General features: G+C 29.6%; 1 protein-coding gene across 6 annotated transcripts in view; it reads right to left on the bottom strand.

Annotated features, from left to right (window-relative positions):
• Window positions 1-741: 741 nt before the first annotated feature.
• The window catches only part of LOC143246392 (uncharacterized), a 59,075-nt gene continuing 41,387 nt past the window's right edge, over window positions 742-18,429 (bottom strand). For 3 of the 6 annotated variants that reach the window (XM_076493033.1, XM_076493025.1, XM_076493072.1), the window contains one exon: window positions 742-16,704. In XM_076493033.1, the coding sequence (XP_076349148.1) occupies window positions 15,989-16,704 (716 nt within the window). In that variant the 3' untranslated portion in view covers window positions 742-15,988. The remainder of the gene's footprint in view (window positions 16,705-18,429) is intronic. The other 3 variants (XM_076493043.1, XM_076493052.1, XM_076493061.1) reach the window with 3 other exon arrangements.

The raw sequence follows: 18,429 nt of genomic DNA, 5'->3' as shown, positions 1-18,429 counted from the left end.
TTTACAAAAGTGACTGATTCTAAACTTATTTTTTTAATTATCACAAACATACAGAAATTAATTTTTTGCTCACCCGTTTTTAGACTACACATACAGTGAAAACCTCATGTATTTTATGAAATAAAACTATTAATTTGAATTTGAACTTTTCATTATTAGGTGACTTATGGTCAAACAAAAACACAATTTGTACACTGTACATTAACAAAATGTAAAATAATAATAACACTAAGTTCATTTGTTTGTTTAGGATTAAGCACAAGGTTACGCAGTGCACTGTCTGTGCTCTGCCCAACACAGGTATCGAAACCTGGTTTCTAGCGGCGTGAGTCCACAGGCATACCGTTATGCCACTGGGGGGCCACTAAGTTAATATTCCAAGTTCTATTTTAGAAAAGTTTTATTTGTTAATTATTTGCCAAGTTTACTCTCCACAGAAGTTAGAGTAAAGAAATTATTGTAATGATTATATGAGGTTATTTTATAGTAAACAAACTGTCTATAGGATTTTACATCAAATATAAATTAATAATGTCTTTGATAAAATATACAGGCAATTTTAAGCATAAGCACTTGTGAATAACTATAGACAGTAAAATCGAAATGAAAATTTTTCATTACAAAAAAAATCCCTAAATATAATGAAATATAAAGGTATGTATCATTACTGTAATACCATTAATAAAAATCACCCATAAACTACATTTGACATTTTTCCCAAGATAAAAACAAACACTAAAGTGTAATTTCATCTTTTAATTGCACTATTAAATAAAATACATGATGCAGCCTGCAAAGATAAAAAAACAGCAAAAAGACATTTTTATATCAAACTTACAAATACTTCTATAAACAGCTTCAGTTAGAAGTATTATCAGTGCCACCATAGATATCAATATTACAACATTAAAATATAGCTTTAAGCAATTACTTTTTTTGTATTTGAATAAAAACATTAGTATACTAACCTACAATGGCAAAATACATTGATCTAATTCATAGTACACATCATTTGTTGCTGTTCCATTCTCTCCTGTTTACTTTATTAAAACATAAATTCACCTAATCCACACCAAATGCAAGTATATATATATTATCACAGATACATTTCATGGTATTACATCTTACTAAGGTTTTCTGCCACATTTAAATTCAATATCCACAACAAGCTCTCGAATAATTTTTTAAGCTACAAATGCATGATAATTTCAGAAACTGTTTATGATTATCAATATTGTTATAAGCATGCAAACAGTATATTTGTTTTTGACTGGTTCTAAAGATGTGTAGAAAAATACTGATTGTATTATTACCTGAAATACTAACACAAAAAAAGTACAGTGCATACAATGAGTATTCACAAAAACACAGATAAAACTTCAATAGTTAATACAGAACCATACAACAAATAAATAAATCTACTCTAGTAGTACAATCAGTGGTGGCACATAAAAGTTTTCCTGTAGACATATAAAGGTATATTTACCCTAGTAACCAGTACTCTTTTACAAAAAATGGCATTAAAGAAAATGAAAAAGGCTTTTTCTGAAAAGTAATTTCTTGGAGGGGGGGGACAAACAATTAAATATAAATGTCAAACTAGTTATACAAGAAAACAATATACATCTATAACTGTAAAAGGAGATACAAGCAATCTCAATAAATATATTTGAACTATATTTGTTCTTTGTAGCTGAGTGGGGACTTTAACTCATACTTAGCTAAGCCAAGTCATATTTTCTTGAGATATGTTACTCAACAAAGAGGTAATGATGTAGATTAAAAATTAAATATTTTGTATAACGACTCTCTAAACATAGGTTCTCCATACACATACCAACAATAACTATTTCAAACAGAAAGAAGCAAAATTACATATATTAGATATTAAACTCACAAATAATTATTTTTCTGCTTAACTTATTTGTAAAGGACACATATTCATACATTTCATCACTACATATGAAACTTAGGGGAATAAACAAAGAATCACCTATATATATGTACATAGAGAGGGGGAGAGAGAGAGCACAAATTTCAAAAATATTTATCACTGTTTATCTCTTTGATTAATGTGCACTTCATAAAACTTAAATCAACACAAATGTTACTGAAATAAACCATATTATAATAGAATATGAAGTTGTCTTTTTTTAATGTTGCTTGGTGATCTAAAATATAAGAATAAAAGAATGAATCATGAAAGTTAAAACAGTCACAATGTTGTTCAAGCAACATTGTAATGAATTTAATATTAAAAAGACAGCAATATAAATTTCATGTTGTAAGCTATGTTTCAGTACAAAAAACACTGCTTAATAATGCTAAAAAAGTCAAAATTTATCAATTCTCATAATGGAAATACACTCAAAGTATCTAATCTGAACATAGTAATAGTAAACAACATTTCAGCAAAATAATTTTCAAAAAATAATCAGAAAAAATGCACAAGTATTATGATCATGAATAGTTTATGTACAAAGAAAGAAAATCTTCAGCAGTATTTTTCAGACTATAGAAAATTTTACTTGTATAATATCTACAACTCTCATGTTATATAAATATGAAGTTTGTAATAAACATTTTAATACCAAAACACATCCTTTCTTTCTAATTTCAACAGTTGTTTGACTTTTCAGCTTCACAACTCAAGTCATGCAACTTTCTTTTACTATGTTTATGCTTTATATTATTTCAACTTAGTAACCACAGGCATATTTATATAGTGTGCTCATAAAGTCAAATCAAAGTTTGTATAAGTGTTATATTCTGGCAAACCTTCCTGCACTATATACATATATATATATATCATTATATAACATTTCACAGCAGGATCTATGCCACAAATATATATAGTCTTTACCTGGTTTGTAGTTTTCTCTTTTCAACAGCAATTCCTAACTTGAAAGTTAAACACTTTCCTACATCACAGTCTAACCAGAATTATTTATTAAAACACCATGTTCTGAGAAATTGGCAGGACTGATGAGGTATATAGAAAAACTAGTTTTCTGTAAGTATTTGTAAATAATTACACATTACAGTGTAAAGACAGTAAAAAATGTTTTGCATATGTACAACTTCAAAAAAAGGTATGTGAAATTAAACAAAAATATAAAAATAAGTCAACTTAAATATTAAGTTAACTGTTAAACTACTTGAAACCCTAAAATAATATAAAAACCAACAAACCTGTCAAATGATATTTATATACAATAAGGTTTTATCCATTATGCATAAGTATTTGTACAATAATATAGGTCACATTGCTCCTACAAGGTTACAATACACAACCAGCCTCTAGAATCATCCTTCACTGTCTTGTATAAAATAACTTATTGTATCTTCTTTACTCTTGTATGATGATTATGAAAAATAATTAATTTACAATCATTTTTTACAAGCATCAGGTTGGAATACAAATGTACTGAGCACCTTGTAGTTTCTATCCATATCACAATGACATACTAACATGCATTATTTTCGTTTAGACCTCCACATCAGACCTCCACATGTTTTGTACTTTTCCTTCTTTGTTTCAACAATACCAGTTTCACATTCTATATCTGTTCCAACAGTACCAGTTTCACGTTCTATTTCTGTTCCAACAGTACCAGTTTCACGTTCTATTTCTGTTCCAACAGTACCAGTTTCACGTTCTATTTCTGTTCCAACAGTACCAGTTTCACGTTCTATTTCTATTGTAACAGTACTAGTTTCACGTTCTATTTCTATTGTAACAGTACTAGTTTCACGTTCTATTTCTATTGTAACAGTACCAGTTTCACGTTCTATTTCTATTGTAACAGTACCAGTTTCACGTTCTATTTCTATTGTAACAGTACCAGTTTCACGTTCTATTTCTATTGTAACAGTACCAGTTTCACGTTCTATTTCTATTGTAACAGTACCAGTTTCACGTTCTATTTCTATTGTAAAAGCACCAGTTTCACTTCTTTCTTCCCTGTATTATTAGACTAATAAATATTCTCACACCTTTTCCTTTCTGCTCTATCAGTATTTGACAGCTATAGTACTGTACATTAAATTTTTATCTCTTTAATTAATATTGTTATAACATGATACTAAGAACACTTTTCCATACAAAGTAACATTTATCACTAGTAAATATCCACCTACTGTAAGGATAAACTATCTAATACTACTGATCATTTCTACAGTATTAGCAAGTCAAAAAGGTGGATAGTAATATATTACATCATTTAGCATAAATCTTAAGATGCACCTTTGAGAATTAATATAACACTAATCTAATGTCTAAAGTGTAAGGAACTACTGAGTACTACTTAAAGAAGAGGTTAGATAAAAGGAGCTACTTGGTATTGTTAAACATCCATCAACTCCTTTGGTACCAATATTGTACATTACATTATCTTTTCATTTATTCCAATATATTAAGATCCACTGTTTTACGTTATTTTTCCACTCTTCGTATCAGGGATAAATATAATAATGTAATTTAAACAATGTTAAACACATCACTAGGAAAACATTTGTTTTAAAAGTTTAACAGTTTATCTTCAACCTACTTAAGGGCAGAAAAACTTCACAGAATGGTACTGTAGTATGCCAATGTTAAATGTAGTGACTGAATGAGTGAAAAACTGCATAGCTGAAGTCCTATAAACATATTTTATGACCTATATAATATATTCCATGACCAGTTAGTTTTTTTAATGAATTTAACATTTACATACTACATTTTTAGATTTAAAATTTAATTCCAAACTGTGAGAGCTTACAAGATGTATCTCAATCTAAAAGTAGCTATTTATGTACCAAAATAATTAGTAGGTTACCTTATGCATTACTTATTAACACATTTATACTTAGAAAATTAGAAACACAGACAGCATGACAGAAATGCCTATTCAGGTATAGATTTATCTATCTAAATAACATTTTATTTGTAATTCTCACATGGTAGACAGCCAGTGAAAATATTCATGATGAAAATCAAATACATTATGGAGTTTGAAAATGAACAGAAAGCTACATCCTCTTAAACAAGTACTAATTGTAATAATATACAAAGGAAAGCTGTAAGAGCTGTTAAGGTTTTCTGTACAGATATAAAAAAAATGGAGTTTTTAAAAAATATTCTCTCTTAAAAACAGCCTACACTGAAAAACAGAGGCTCATGCAAATGTTTAATGATCTGATCCAAATCACCTCCAAAAAAATTTCAGACAACTTCCAAAAAACCTAATAGATAAAATACACACCCAATGCCACTGCAAGATGAACAAGGACATATCCCAAAAAATTAATAAAGCTCTTTACTTTCTCAATTTAAAAGAAAAGGGCAATAGAATACTAAGCATAATGATTAACAGATATCTGATATTCAGTTACTATACCAGAAGGTTTTCCAGTGACACTGTTGATCCACATGAATAAGAAATTTCCTGTAGTAACCAAACCAAATTAGTGATGTGGACAACCACAACAACCAATGCACACGGAGTGAAATAAAAACAGAACCAAGTCAAGTATATGTTGTTTCTAGAACAAGATACTCACAGGAAATAGATGAAACCTAGTAGATTATCTGTTGTAGACAGAATAATATGTAAATATATTTGCAATTTTCAGAAGCTTGATGTACATATAATGCATCTAATGATATGAAATATTGAAACGTTTCTCACATCAGTTCCTTACCCAATCCACAATGAGTACAACACCAAAAGAGTTGGCCCAAGGGTAAAAAGAATTACAAAATAAGTACAGGAGATTCAGTATGAAGCATCAATCAAAAATAGCCCACACAAAAGACCAGTACTAGAGATAGCAGATGGTCATCGTGTTGGAATATGTGCTGGGTAAGTGTAATGCATTAGCCCATTCAAATTACTCATAGGATATTAATAAAAACCATAGTTTCATTGAAGGAGTAAGAAATATCATTTCTAAAGTAAGAAAAATGACAGGAGTCAAAAAAAAAAAACAACAAAACTCCATCCACATGTTGAACATATTGAGAATCAAACAAAATCTAACATCAAAGACTAAAGCATGAGATAACATGAGAAAAGAACCAAATAATATGTTTGTACACAGATACAGAGAAAAACAGGGCTCACCAAAGACAGTGAAAAATAAAAAGGAACTAGATTTACTAGTAATCACCAGATAATATGAAGAATTTGGACTTAAGCCATGCATTCAGGATAAAAAGAAAACTGAAAGGAAAAAAAAATACAAGAAATGATTGGACTAAGTGCTATCTATCTGTGAGCATCCAAATTATGAGCAAAATGGTTGATAATCAAAAACAATGAGTCAGTCATCATTCCCAGTCTAGTAACCGAACTGTTCAGATGGGTTTTCTTCACTGCCAAGATGCCTTCAACATAAAACTACCTTCCTACATCAATATCATCAATACTCCCAGCAATTCTTGATGGATTACTGACAGACTTTTCCCCTTTCAGATTACTGCCTTTATCAACCAGCACGAACCCAACGTCTCTGTCAACCAAAGAAAAACCAGAATCCAGAATCCTGTGTCGAGGTGGTACATTCCTCCAGCCTACCACAATACAAGACCACAGCAATCTAACCAAGCTGTAGAATGCTAATATCAATGTCCAGTGCTCTACCACTAAAAGTTCTACTAGCCTCTACTCTGTATTTATAAATGGACGTTCATCCATCCATAACTCCAGCTGAAATACAACATTTTCTTTAAACAGCCACATCCTCAAAACTCCATGCAGCACATCAAAATCTGATCCAGAACCACAGGTTTACCAATTTATTTTACCAAGGTAGTAACTCCACATAAACAAATGTCAGACAACATACTCGACCACAGTTGTGTCTTAGATTACTTCCATTAGACAGCTAAATATCCCTGCAGATGACAAACTCCAAAACAACCAAGCAAGTTTCACAACCACAATATCCCATGTTCAGCAACCCTACAACTTCACCAATGCCATCAAACTCGACTGCCAGTAACATCTCAATATTCACCCCAAGGATGAAAGATAATGACATTCAGAACGATAATAACATTAATCTCCAACAACGACCTAATCAAAAGAAGAAAAGTAGAAAATCCAGTCAGACTCCACTGATAACCCCATGTAATACAACCACAAGCCAGACCTAAACCATGCAAGTTATGACTACCAACACATCAGCCGCAACAGACAACAAACACACAACTAACCAGTAGACACAAACCAGAATTGAAAGAAGACATAAAACATCCCAGATCAAAGAAGAACAATACATTGAAAATAAACAACCTGAGAACTTGTATTCATCCCCACAATTGCCTTCACCACCTCTCAATCTCTCAGAAATACCAGTTTAATCCAGAAGTCTTCCCAGCCTTACAAAAATGAGAATATGTCTCCCAGCCTACCAACCAATTAGCTAGTTCTACATTACTGCTCTTATTCCTATGTATTTTATTCCTGTATGTCTTATTAACCTTGATTTCCTTTTCAGCATTGTCACGTCAGAGTAGATTATTTGGTACCCTGACCATGAAAGTGGGTTTTCTCAGGGTACTCCCAATCCCCCCCACACCTAAATCTGAGGCATTGAATCTTTAGATCCCAACCAGAGAAACTTGATCCATCAATTATGTCTGTTCCTGAATTGAGACATTTTGTTGAATGGTTTGTCTTGTCTACTGTCAACTTGCTTCTACTTCCCACTCTTGCCTTCACCTCCACTCTGCCAGGTACCAGATTTGCACAAACCATATTAATGTAAAACACATCAGCCCATTTTGTCCAAATCAAATTATAGCCATTTAGCTAAAATACAAACTTTTTACCTCGATTAGGGTGAAGGAGGACTGTTCAGTCTTCGAGCACATTTGGTGATTGTTTCATAACAATTAATGTTACACTAAAATAACAGTCCAAAATATATATGTATGTATCAAAAAACAATAAAAGAATTGGAATTAAAAGTTGTTCCAAATTCAATATTTATAGGATAAGAGATAAAACAGATGACCAAAAAACCACACACAAAAAAAACCACAATAATTTGGAAACTAATTAATTAAATGATTTTAGCAAGGATTAAACATCTGAGGCCATATTTATTGTTATTGGAATCAAAAGATAATTTTCCAGTGCTTCTTAAAATATCCAGATAGAGGCAAAGAACTACCAGCAGCAAAAGAAAGGGAGCTCCTGCTCTCATCCAGTCTTAAAGTCACAAACTGCAAGGAGAAAACGTACTCTAAGATGTAGATAAGCCATTAAACAACTAATTATCAGTAAAAAACATGAAGGTCAGTGTAACATATGAGTATATAATATTCATGAAGATATTTGGTATATTCAGGATCAAATATATCTTCTTATTCTATACAATGTATGAATATATTAAAAACATCTACAAGAACTAAGTACTATGACATGATCATAACTTAATAGATAACTTCAGTCTAACTGAGCTTCAATATGTTGAGAATGAAAAATAGTCACTGAAATCACTCCTTTGTGAATGTAACCAAGCAAAAAAGAAAAGAATGCATCTATAAATTCTTGCCCAGTGGTAATCTACTGTGAATATTGGTGCAGTTATAAGCTATTTATTGGTGAAAAAAACCTCTCCTAAGCTATCATAGCAGAAGTTAAAATTACTGGTTATAAAAGTAAAGACAACAAATAACAGGAAGTTTCAATCAAAAGTTCCATTGAAGATTTAGGTATATAATCACCTAAAAGCAAGTATTCACATCCAAATAGTACAATCAGTTGAATGGTTAAATGAAGTTTTGGGGCCTAGATATAATATTTTCTTGAACTGTAAATATGGTATTGTTACAAGTGGTTGAATGGTTACAAATTTATGTTATAAAATGTAATATTTTATTGAAATGTACTGTGGTAATTAAATACTGCTGAGCTAGATACAGTTATTCTGAAACAATGCATGAATAAAGATTTCTAAACATTAGGTATATTCATAATTTTAATAACATACTAACATCAGATATAACAGTTGCTGAAATTTTGTGTGTTGTTGAAATGCTACAAGTGACAAATAGTTCACATTTCTTAATTTCAAGATGAAAGGTTTTGTTGAAATGCCTCCAAACATTTTCATATTAAAAATCAAGCTATACATCTGTACATATCACTTTTAAATATAATTTATATACAGCAAGCTTCAGTTCCATCATCAATATACTTTCCAATCAAAAACATTAATTTACCTTTTAGAATAGGCTATAAGCTATAATTAATTCTAAATTTTTAGAGCCAAAACATTAGATTCTGTTGATATAGCTCATAACATTTGATATAAAATATTAAGCTACTCATCTGTATATACTACTTTTAAACATAAAAATCTACACAGATAAGTGACTTTGATCTGAACATCAATATATTTCCCAATAATATCTGTTTCAGTTTTTAGAAAAATAATAATTTTAAGGAAAATGTACTAACTTCTGATTTTGTGCAAGTATTCCCACCTACCCATTTATCAGTTACCCAAATTTATTTCTTATAAAGTCTTATAAATAGTAGTATTAATGAGAATCAGACTGCACTAGTATACTTTGGTTATATACATTCTTATCCATGTATTTAATTTTATTTGTTTTCACAATTACACATACACAGTGATAAGGCCATAGCAAATTTAATTTAAAGACAATTGACTTAAACAAACAAGTGTACTTTCATTTGTATTGTGCAATAAATATTTAATTTTCTCCACATTATTGTTTGTTTTGTTTTTTAATTTTGCTCAAAGCTACACGAGGGCTATCTTAATTAGCCGTCCCTAATTAAGCAGTGTAAGACTAAAGGAAAGGCAGCTAGTCATCACCACCCACCACAAACACTTGGGCTATTCTTTTACAAATGAACAGTGGCATTGACCGTCACATTATAATGTCCCCACGGCTGAAAGGAAGAGCATGTTTGGTGTGATGGGGATTCGAACCTGTGACCCTCAGATTACAAGTCAAATGCCTTAACCCACCTGGCCATGCCAGACCTTCAAGACATTAAATCTGTTCATATTTTAATATGGAAATATTTAGTTAGTTCAATGTAGAAAATCCTAGTTTTCCCAGAAGTCTAAGGTTTAGAACTTAGATGACTGACACAGACAATCACAAAGTAATCTACACAGTAGAGAAGAGTACCGAATACCACGTTTGTTACAATTAAATCAAAATTCATATAATTTTTTTAACTTAACACATATACTCAATACAAGTTTAATCATCTTTGCATACCCTCCTAGATTGAACAGTGTCCAGTATATGAAAAGTTCCTTCCAGTGCACAACTTACAAGAGAAAATTTTATCTATTATTTCATGTAGGATGCACACTTGTTTCCATTCTTAACATCTCTTTCTTGTTCTATGGTTCTTGGGTTTATATTTCTTTCTTTTTCACATGAGTGGCATGGAATTACACAGATGCTTTATTTTCTATCTTCTTTTATGGGTTTGTTTGATATTACGTTATTTTTAAGCATTAAGATTTTTGTAAGTGACTATCAATTAATTTTTCTTTAAATTATTCTCTGAGCATAACAACTTAGTTGGATTCCAAATGATGTACTTTAAAATAGTGATTCTTCTTTCTTCCATTGAACCTTATATCAGGATGCATAACTGAAATATTATCTGATAATGAAAGTAACACTATAAAATCATATAAAGCAATACCACTTTCATTTTGGAGAAAACACGTTATTAAAAAAACTGAAGGATCTACTGAAAAATCAAAATATCTGTAAAAAAAGTAAATCTAATTCATTCCAAGGAAGAATGGCAACCTTAATAAATCTCTATTTCATCTTATGTCTGATTATCCAGATTTTCTAATGAGCTTTAAACAGATTAGCTTTTTGCAACCATACATGCAGGGTTTATCCTAAACCAAAACTATCCTTTTAAACCCATCATTTATAATATGGGTACTACAACCTATTCATTATTCAATTAGTCAGCAAAACATTTAGCATTTGTTCTGTAAAAGCTCTTACCATTCTATATCAAAAACAAAAACTTTGTGAATAATATAAAAAAAAACCTTGACATAACAAGTGAAAAATATTTAGTTTTAATGTTGATGCATTATTTATTAAGGTATTAGCATCACAAGCAACAGAATATCTGAAAAAACAACAACAAACGCACTTGTAGTAGAACATTAGGTTCCTGTTTAGTACATTCATCTTTCTTACTGATACAGATGATGATAATGTTTTCACACAGTTAGGATAGTACCAAAACAAAGATAAAGAATGACAATACAAACAACATTTTTATGAAACATTCAGAAACTAAATTACTTCTATTAATAGGCATTAATTCTATGGTTGCACTATGCAGTTGAAATTTATTTCAGCTTAGCAGAATGATTAACTAAACTAAGTTTCAATCATTCTTTAAGAATACAAACCATCTTCATAAAACTATACAATTTAAAGTTGAATGAGAAACAAAGAACTCATTACTTCTCTTGACTTTCTAAAATTGATTCAAGGCATTTTCTTTCTTTCTATTTACCTAAGAACCCTCTACATCCTGTTTTACTGGCACCACCATAAAACAGATTATATTAAAAAATATATAAAAACGACACATTTGTTGTGTTTAAAAATAAACGTGACATACACACAATTTGCAACTGCCTAAATAGTCAACATGAAAAAATTACAGCAACTTTATCAGTTTTAGTTATTAAAATAGTTAATTTAGGAAAATGGTTTGAAAATAAATGCTATTGTAAACTAACATTTACCGAGTTATACCATCATTTTCATAGTTTTGTATCTTTAGAGTTTAAATATAATTTTTTCTTAATACACTTGGTTTATAAGTTGTTTATTTTTCTAGATTTCACAAAGAAGTGATAAATAGAATTTCTTACAAAAGAAGAATCTTCATCTACATCTGACAGAGCATTATTGTAAAATATTTAGAATCTTTGAAAATTTCAAAAATTACTAAATATACTACAACTAAATAAATTGTTTACTTAATTTTACCATATTAGGCAAACAGGCTATAAAATTAAAGTAACTTAAAACTGTTCAGAATGTTAATGCTTATCCACAAGTTCAACTTAGAATGTTTTAAACTGATAATTAATTAAGTAAGTAGATTAAATCTAAATACAAAATTCCTAAAACTAAGCACACTTACACTATATCTATAAATTTATGTACAAAAACTAAAGAGAATGCACAAAATACAGCACATAATCAATCAGCCATTGTTTGCAAGAAAGCAGCATCATTCCTACTCCTAAAGGTTTCAACATATTGGGAAGTGTATCAAATGAAAAATATGCTTAGAACAAAAGAAAGTCATTGGATTCATACATTATGTCTACAACTGGATATTAATCAATTCACTTCATCCTTATTTCTAAAGTTATAATTAAAACTTCTTTGTGCCTAAAGGTGGTTTATATGCAACTGAATGCTTGCATGCAGCATGTCATTTTGATGTTGTAACGTTTTTAATTTTAGCAGGTTTTAAATGTGTGTATATATATGTATATTTATAACCATAGTCAAAGAAATATAAACAAAATAGTTCAGTAATTTAATGAAGTATAACAATGTATATAATCTCAACTATAATAATTTTCATGTTGAGATTATATTTCAGAAGAATATTTTAACATTTCAAATTATTCAGAAAATATATAATGATAAAGTGTTAAAGTAATTTAGAACTTCTGAAAGATTTTAACTAAAACTACATTTTTAAAATATATGTACACAATATAACTTGTTTCCTAAATATTTTTATTTTAAATTAACTAATTTTAACTTAAAAACAAGTACTTTATAGGTCCTCACAAAACAAGTTTAAAATTAAAATATAAATTGAAAGTATAAAAAAACAGTTGCAAAAAATAGGTAAATACTGTCAACATTTCCAAAGTAGTAGTTTCAAATTTAGGTTTCATTCACATTTATACATTATTATTGTATTTGAGATAAACAACATTTAAAAAAAAATAGAAATTGAAACAAATAAAGTTGCATGGGTTAAAATATAAAAATTTAGTGTGTACTTTACATAAAGGATTCTACACAGGTTATTTAGAATCACATTATCAGTTAACTCAAGTTGAAGTTAACTTGAAATCCTTAAATTTATCTGTGTGATAAATTTTACACAGGTTATTTACAATCACATTATCAGTTAACTCAAGTTGAAGAAATGGTATGACCACAAGGTTTAAAATTTTCAGTTAATTCTAAGAAGTTAGATTATGTGGAATAGTTCATGATTTTTGAATAGTTAAAATGAGTGTCAAAACTTACATCTATACAATGCCAAAATAATGTTACTCTTGATAATACTACTACTGAAATTTCAGGTTTACTACTTTTAAGATTTTCATAATTTCAATCATAAGATACACAAAAACTTTTCCAGAGAACAATTTTTGGCTATAAAACACTTCAATTTGTTAGGTAATTTATTAATTCTTAAAAAAAATAAAGGCAAAGATATAGTAATTTTTGAAATAACATTACATAGGTAAATCTAACTATATTTAAAAGATACTAAATTCAAGAAATTACATCCTGTGACTTTGAAGAAAAGATGTTTACAAAATTATCTTTTCAAAATTAACAAAAAATGATTAATGACCAAAACAATTGGATCACACTATGGAATATTTTACAGATTACCTAAAGTACCCAAAATAAATAAATGAATTGTCCTATAAAAATTATATATCAGTACTTCTATGGATTAAAATGGTAGGTTTTTTATCTTTATGTGACACTACAAAATGTTTAAAACACCTTTCACAACCATTATTTTTAAGAGCTTTTAAAATATGTTACCTACTACCACTAGAACAAGAAATTCAAAACATCTGGTTTATTCTGAAAGAATTATGGTACCCTATGAATTTCATTAAAAATGCATATCTAAAAGCCATATAATATCTTTTTGAAACATGAAATAAGTACCAAAAAAAGAAATAAGAATCACTTTGTTTAAGCTATAGCATTAAATTGGAACTTGTATAAAATATTCTAAGGAAATATGAACCAAACCATCACTTACAAGAATCTCAATAAAATTTAAAATAACCTAGCATCAGACAAACCCCTATAAGAAGATACAATGCAAAGCCTACCCAAGAATTACTGAACATAAGAGACATATTAAAATGCAAAGGTAAATAATGCCATTTTCCTATATAAGAATTATTTCGACCATCTACCAAACATGAAATCATCCAAACTTGTGTAAAAAAGAAAAGAATAATACACAACAAATTGCTGAAAGCTGTCTGGTTAATAGCATACTAGGGCAATATTTTTGAGGGTCATTCTACTATAAACTGTTTTATCAATGCTCTCATACATTCTACAGAAAATCTGGGTTAAAACTATATCAAATAAACTACATGCTGGAACAAATCTCTTTTTCTCTGCAAGATACCATTCAAATGAGAAAAGCAAATGAAAGTTTTTTTAAAACTGGTATTTCTCTGTGTCATGGTTACAAAAAGATTTGATTTTAGTTTTAATCTGTAGAAGTCCAGATAGATCCAGTCAAGCTCTTATAGAAAAGCATAAATAGAATATATCACAGATGAAATATATGAATGAGAATTAATCTGGAGACCTTAAGTAGCTATATATATATAAAAAAAAAAGAAATCCCTGAATTCATATCATTTAATCATTTGTTTCAATCACCAATTCTGTGAAACTAGATAACTCAGCTGTACAAGTGAGCATCTCAGGAAGGAGAGAAAACAAAAAGCTTTGTTTGTTGTAAAGCACAAAAAACACAATGGGTTATTTATATTCTGCCTCAACATAAGTACGGAAACCCAATTTTTAGTGTTATAAGCCTACTGAATTACTGTTGAGCCAACAGAGGATTAAAAAAAGAGAGAAAATGAAGTTTAGACGTTTGACAAAAACTTCCAATAAAATACGTTTCACCATCAAAACTAGTTGTAAACTTAGATCACCACCCAATGTAACAGATAGAATGACAAATAAAACAAAGAGATAAAAGTGTTTTATATCAGTTTCCAGTTCCTCAGATTTCCAGTGTTATTATAACAATAAACTTTAAAACAAGAATAAAATAGTACATTATACAATTTTGCTCAAGTTATTAATTCAAGTAAACTACTTCTAGTTTTGTGATACCAGACACAAATAATGTGTTACCAAACAAGAACAGTACCTTTCAACCAAATAAACCCTAAGTACAAAGTAAAACAATACCAACAAAATGCAACCATTTTTCACACAACATGAAGTACTTATATAAGGTAGCTGAAAAAAATTAACAAATGGGATAAAATAAAATTCAGCAACGAAAAAAAATTTGTATGGTAAACAATCTTATTTTGACATTAAGAAAAAATCTGACAACCGCTATCACTTTTTCCTTAAAAAAATTATAAGAAATTTAAATTATTTCAGATGTCTCTAGCTATTATTTTTGTTTTATAAGCATACTACTAGCACCAGTTTGTGTCCAAAAATGCATCTTTGTGTAAGATGTTAAAATACAAATGATAAAATATGAATATAAAAAACTTTAACATTACTCAGAAGTAGTACACTTTAGTTAGAAATATTTACTACAGTTTAAAGTTTTCATGGAATAAGAAATCATATCTGCACAGTCAACAAACATGTGCCATAGTTAAAATCTCAAAAGGTATATTAAAAGCATAGTAGAAAAGATAAATGTGGTCAGTTGGGACTTCAAGTAGTGGAATTTAGCTGAATTGTTAGCTTATTATATTTATTTCAAAATATTTTTATTTATTCATTGCATTAACAACCAATTCAGAAATAGTTATGGTAAAGTGTCTCCAAGACTTAAAATAAATTTCTAATTTACATACAAATCTATTGTGTGTTGAGAGTGATGATAGCAATGTTTTGTTCACAAGGTAAACACAAATATACTTAATATGTTTTATACCTTATATTAATATTACCTTATACATTGGTGACAAGAGTATTTTGTTCAGTAGAAGACAAGTCAATATCTGGGGGTTCTAATTCCATATCTTCCAGTAGCTCACTTGAATAATCCACTTTTCCATGTATACTGGAAGCTACTGAATCCTTTGAAGTATTTATGAACCCATCTGATGAATAAATATCTGATGACATATTCTTGGTATTTATATCTCCAATACTCTTTAAACTTTGCCCATTCATGTTTTCCTGTGAATATCTGATATTCTGTTCTTGCTGAAACTTCATCAACATGGCAAGAAGACCAGCATTTGAAGCCTGAGTTAAGGTCTCTTCATTATCATATTCCTCAAAATCTTCACCAGGACTGGAAGGATGACTTCCAGTTTTAACATTCTGCTGCCAAGTTGCATGGTGCTGACCAGGTTCAACTTTGACCTCAGAACTTGAATCTGCAACACTAACTGATCTTCTTGGTTTCAAACTGAGAGATGAGGCTATCTTATTTGCTGTACTGAGGAGGCTGTCTCTATGTCTGAAAAGTACATTCTTCACAGGATTTTCTTCAGCTGAATTTGCAATTATGCTAGTAGTTGAAGCATTTCTGCCATGTTTACTGGTAGAAATTAAAGTAACAAAAGAACCAGTTGGAGATCTGGTAACTGAAGGAGTAGATTTATTAATTTTTCTGGCCATGTGAAACTTGTGCTTCATTCTTAATATGTTTTTCTGTCCTGTTACAATGAAAAAAATAATTACATCAATTTATGATTATGACTACAAAAATCAAAATATTTCTAAATTATATGAAATATCATACAAAAGCATGAATTTACATAGATAGTTATAAATAATGACAAAATAGTGATTAAGAATGCCCCATAAATAAGAATATTTAAATTTATCCAAACTGGATCAGTTTTTGATTACCTACCACCTGGTTCATTGTGAACTATAAAATTAAAGGTCCAACTGACTTGTAAGCAAAATCAATTGTCACTTGATCATTATACAAAATGTTTGAGATTATTCCTCCCGAAGATGATATACATCCATTTTAAACCCGTAATCAGTAATCTAAGTAAATAAGATTACTTATAAAATTAAAAAGTGATTATGAAACACAAGCCATACTTCTGTCAATGGATGTATTCTTTAAGTAAAATGTAAGCTGTGAAGAGAATCAGATAATTTAAGTTCATCCATAAGATGAATGAAATACATCTTATTTGTAAATTTCTTACACATTTTCCCTTTGCTAAACATTATATACGAGGCTTGGCCAATTATCAAATTATTGCTGCTAGAATATTTACAGAAAATACATTTCAATTTAGCATAAACTACCTGTGTAAAAAAAACTTCTGAGGGTTTCAAAGATTAAGTAACTTGCAAATTTACACACTTTTTTCTAATATAACCTTTGGTGTCAGGTTAAGACTTTTAATGGTACATAATATGTTGCAATACCACCATGGAATATTTGAGTTTCAATTATAACAATAGTAAGCACAGCATTTGAATATGATACATTGATTTATAATAATCATAAACATTCAATTCGTTAGGCTATCTAACTAAGTATGGCAATAAGGTAATAAAAAAATCAATAATATGCTTGGATTACATAGGATGTCACTTAAATGGGAAGACCCACTGACAGTTCAAAAATTTTATTGAAGAACTGGAGCTTGAAGATAAATCCAGTAATGTCTCTTTCTACTGCATTGTGAAGAGGGTGTCAACCAGTAATGTCTTAAATAGGTTTGTGGATCAGTTGGAGCCTATTATTACTTCTCTTGAAAAACAGAAAAGATTCTATCCTCAACTGGGAAATGATGAATGAATGAAAGATTTAATGTTCCTTACTGATATAATGAGTCATCTATAAACTCTCAACTTGGCACTCCAGAGGAAGGATAAGCTTGTTTCTGATCTTACTCAGACAATTTTCAGTTTTCAGAATAAAATAAAACTTTTTAAAAGAGACATACTGTCAAGAAATTTCATTTACTTTCCCAATCTCAAAAGGAGAGTAAATACAGAACACAAACTGGAATAATGCAAAGATATATTACAAGAACTGCTTCATAATTTCCTAGACAGGTTTGAGGGCTTGCAGAAGCTGAAGCCCTGCTTTGCTATATTTGAAAATCCATTCATGGTTGATGTGACCAATGATGGTTGTCCAATTCTCAAACTTCTGGTTACAGAATTATCTGCTGTGGAAATGGAACTAATAGAATGACAGGAGGACCTCAGTCTAAAGATGACCCATAAATCCTATTTTACAACTGACTTCTGGAAGCAAGTTCCAGAAATAAAATATCCTGAACTGAAGAAAATCAGTGTGCAACTCATAACTCATCTCAATTTTCAGCACACCATACTGCTGTGAATCACTGCACTCTGTAATGGAGTTTGTGAAGTCAAAGCATAGTGCAATCCTTACAAATCAA

This window comes from Tachypleus tridentatus, chromosome 1 (genome assembly GCF_004210375.1).
Source record: "Tachypleus tridentatus isolate NWPU-2018 chromosome 1, ASM421037v1, whole genome shotgun sequence".
Lineage (NCBI taxonomy): Eukaryota > Metazoa > Arthropoda > Merostomata > Xiphosura > Limulidae > Tachypleus > Tachypleus tridentatus.
This window is presented reverse-complemented; position numbering and strand designations above follow the sequence as displayed.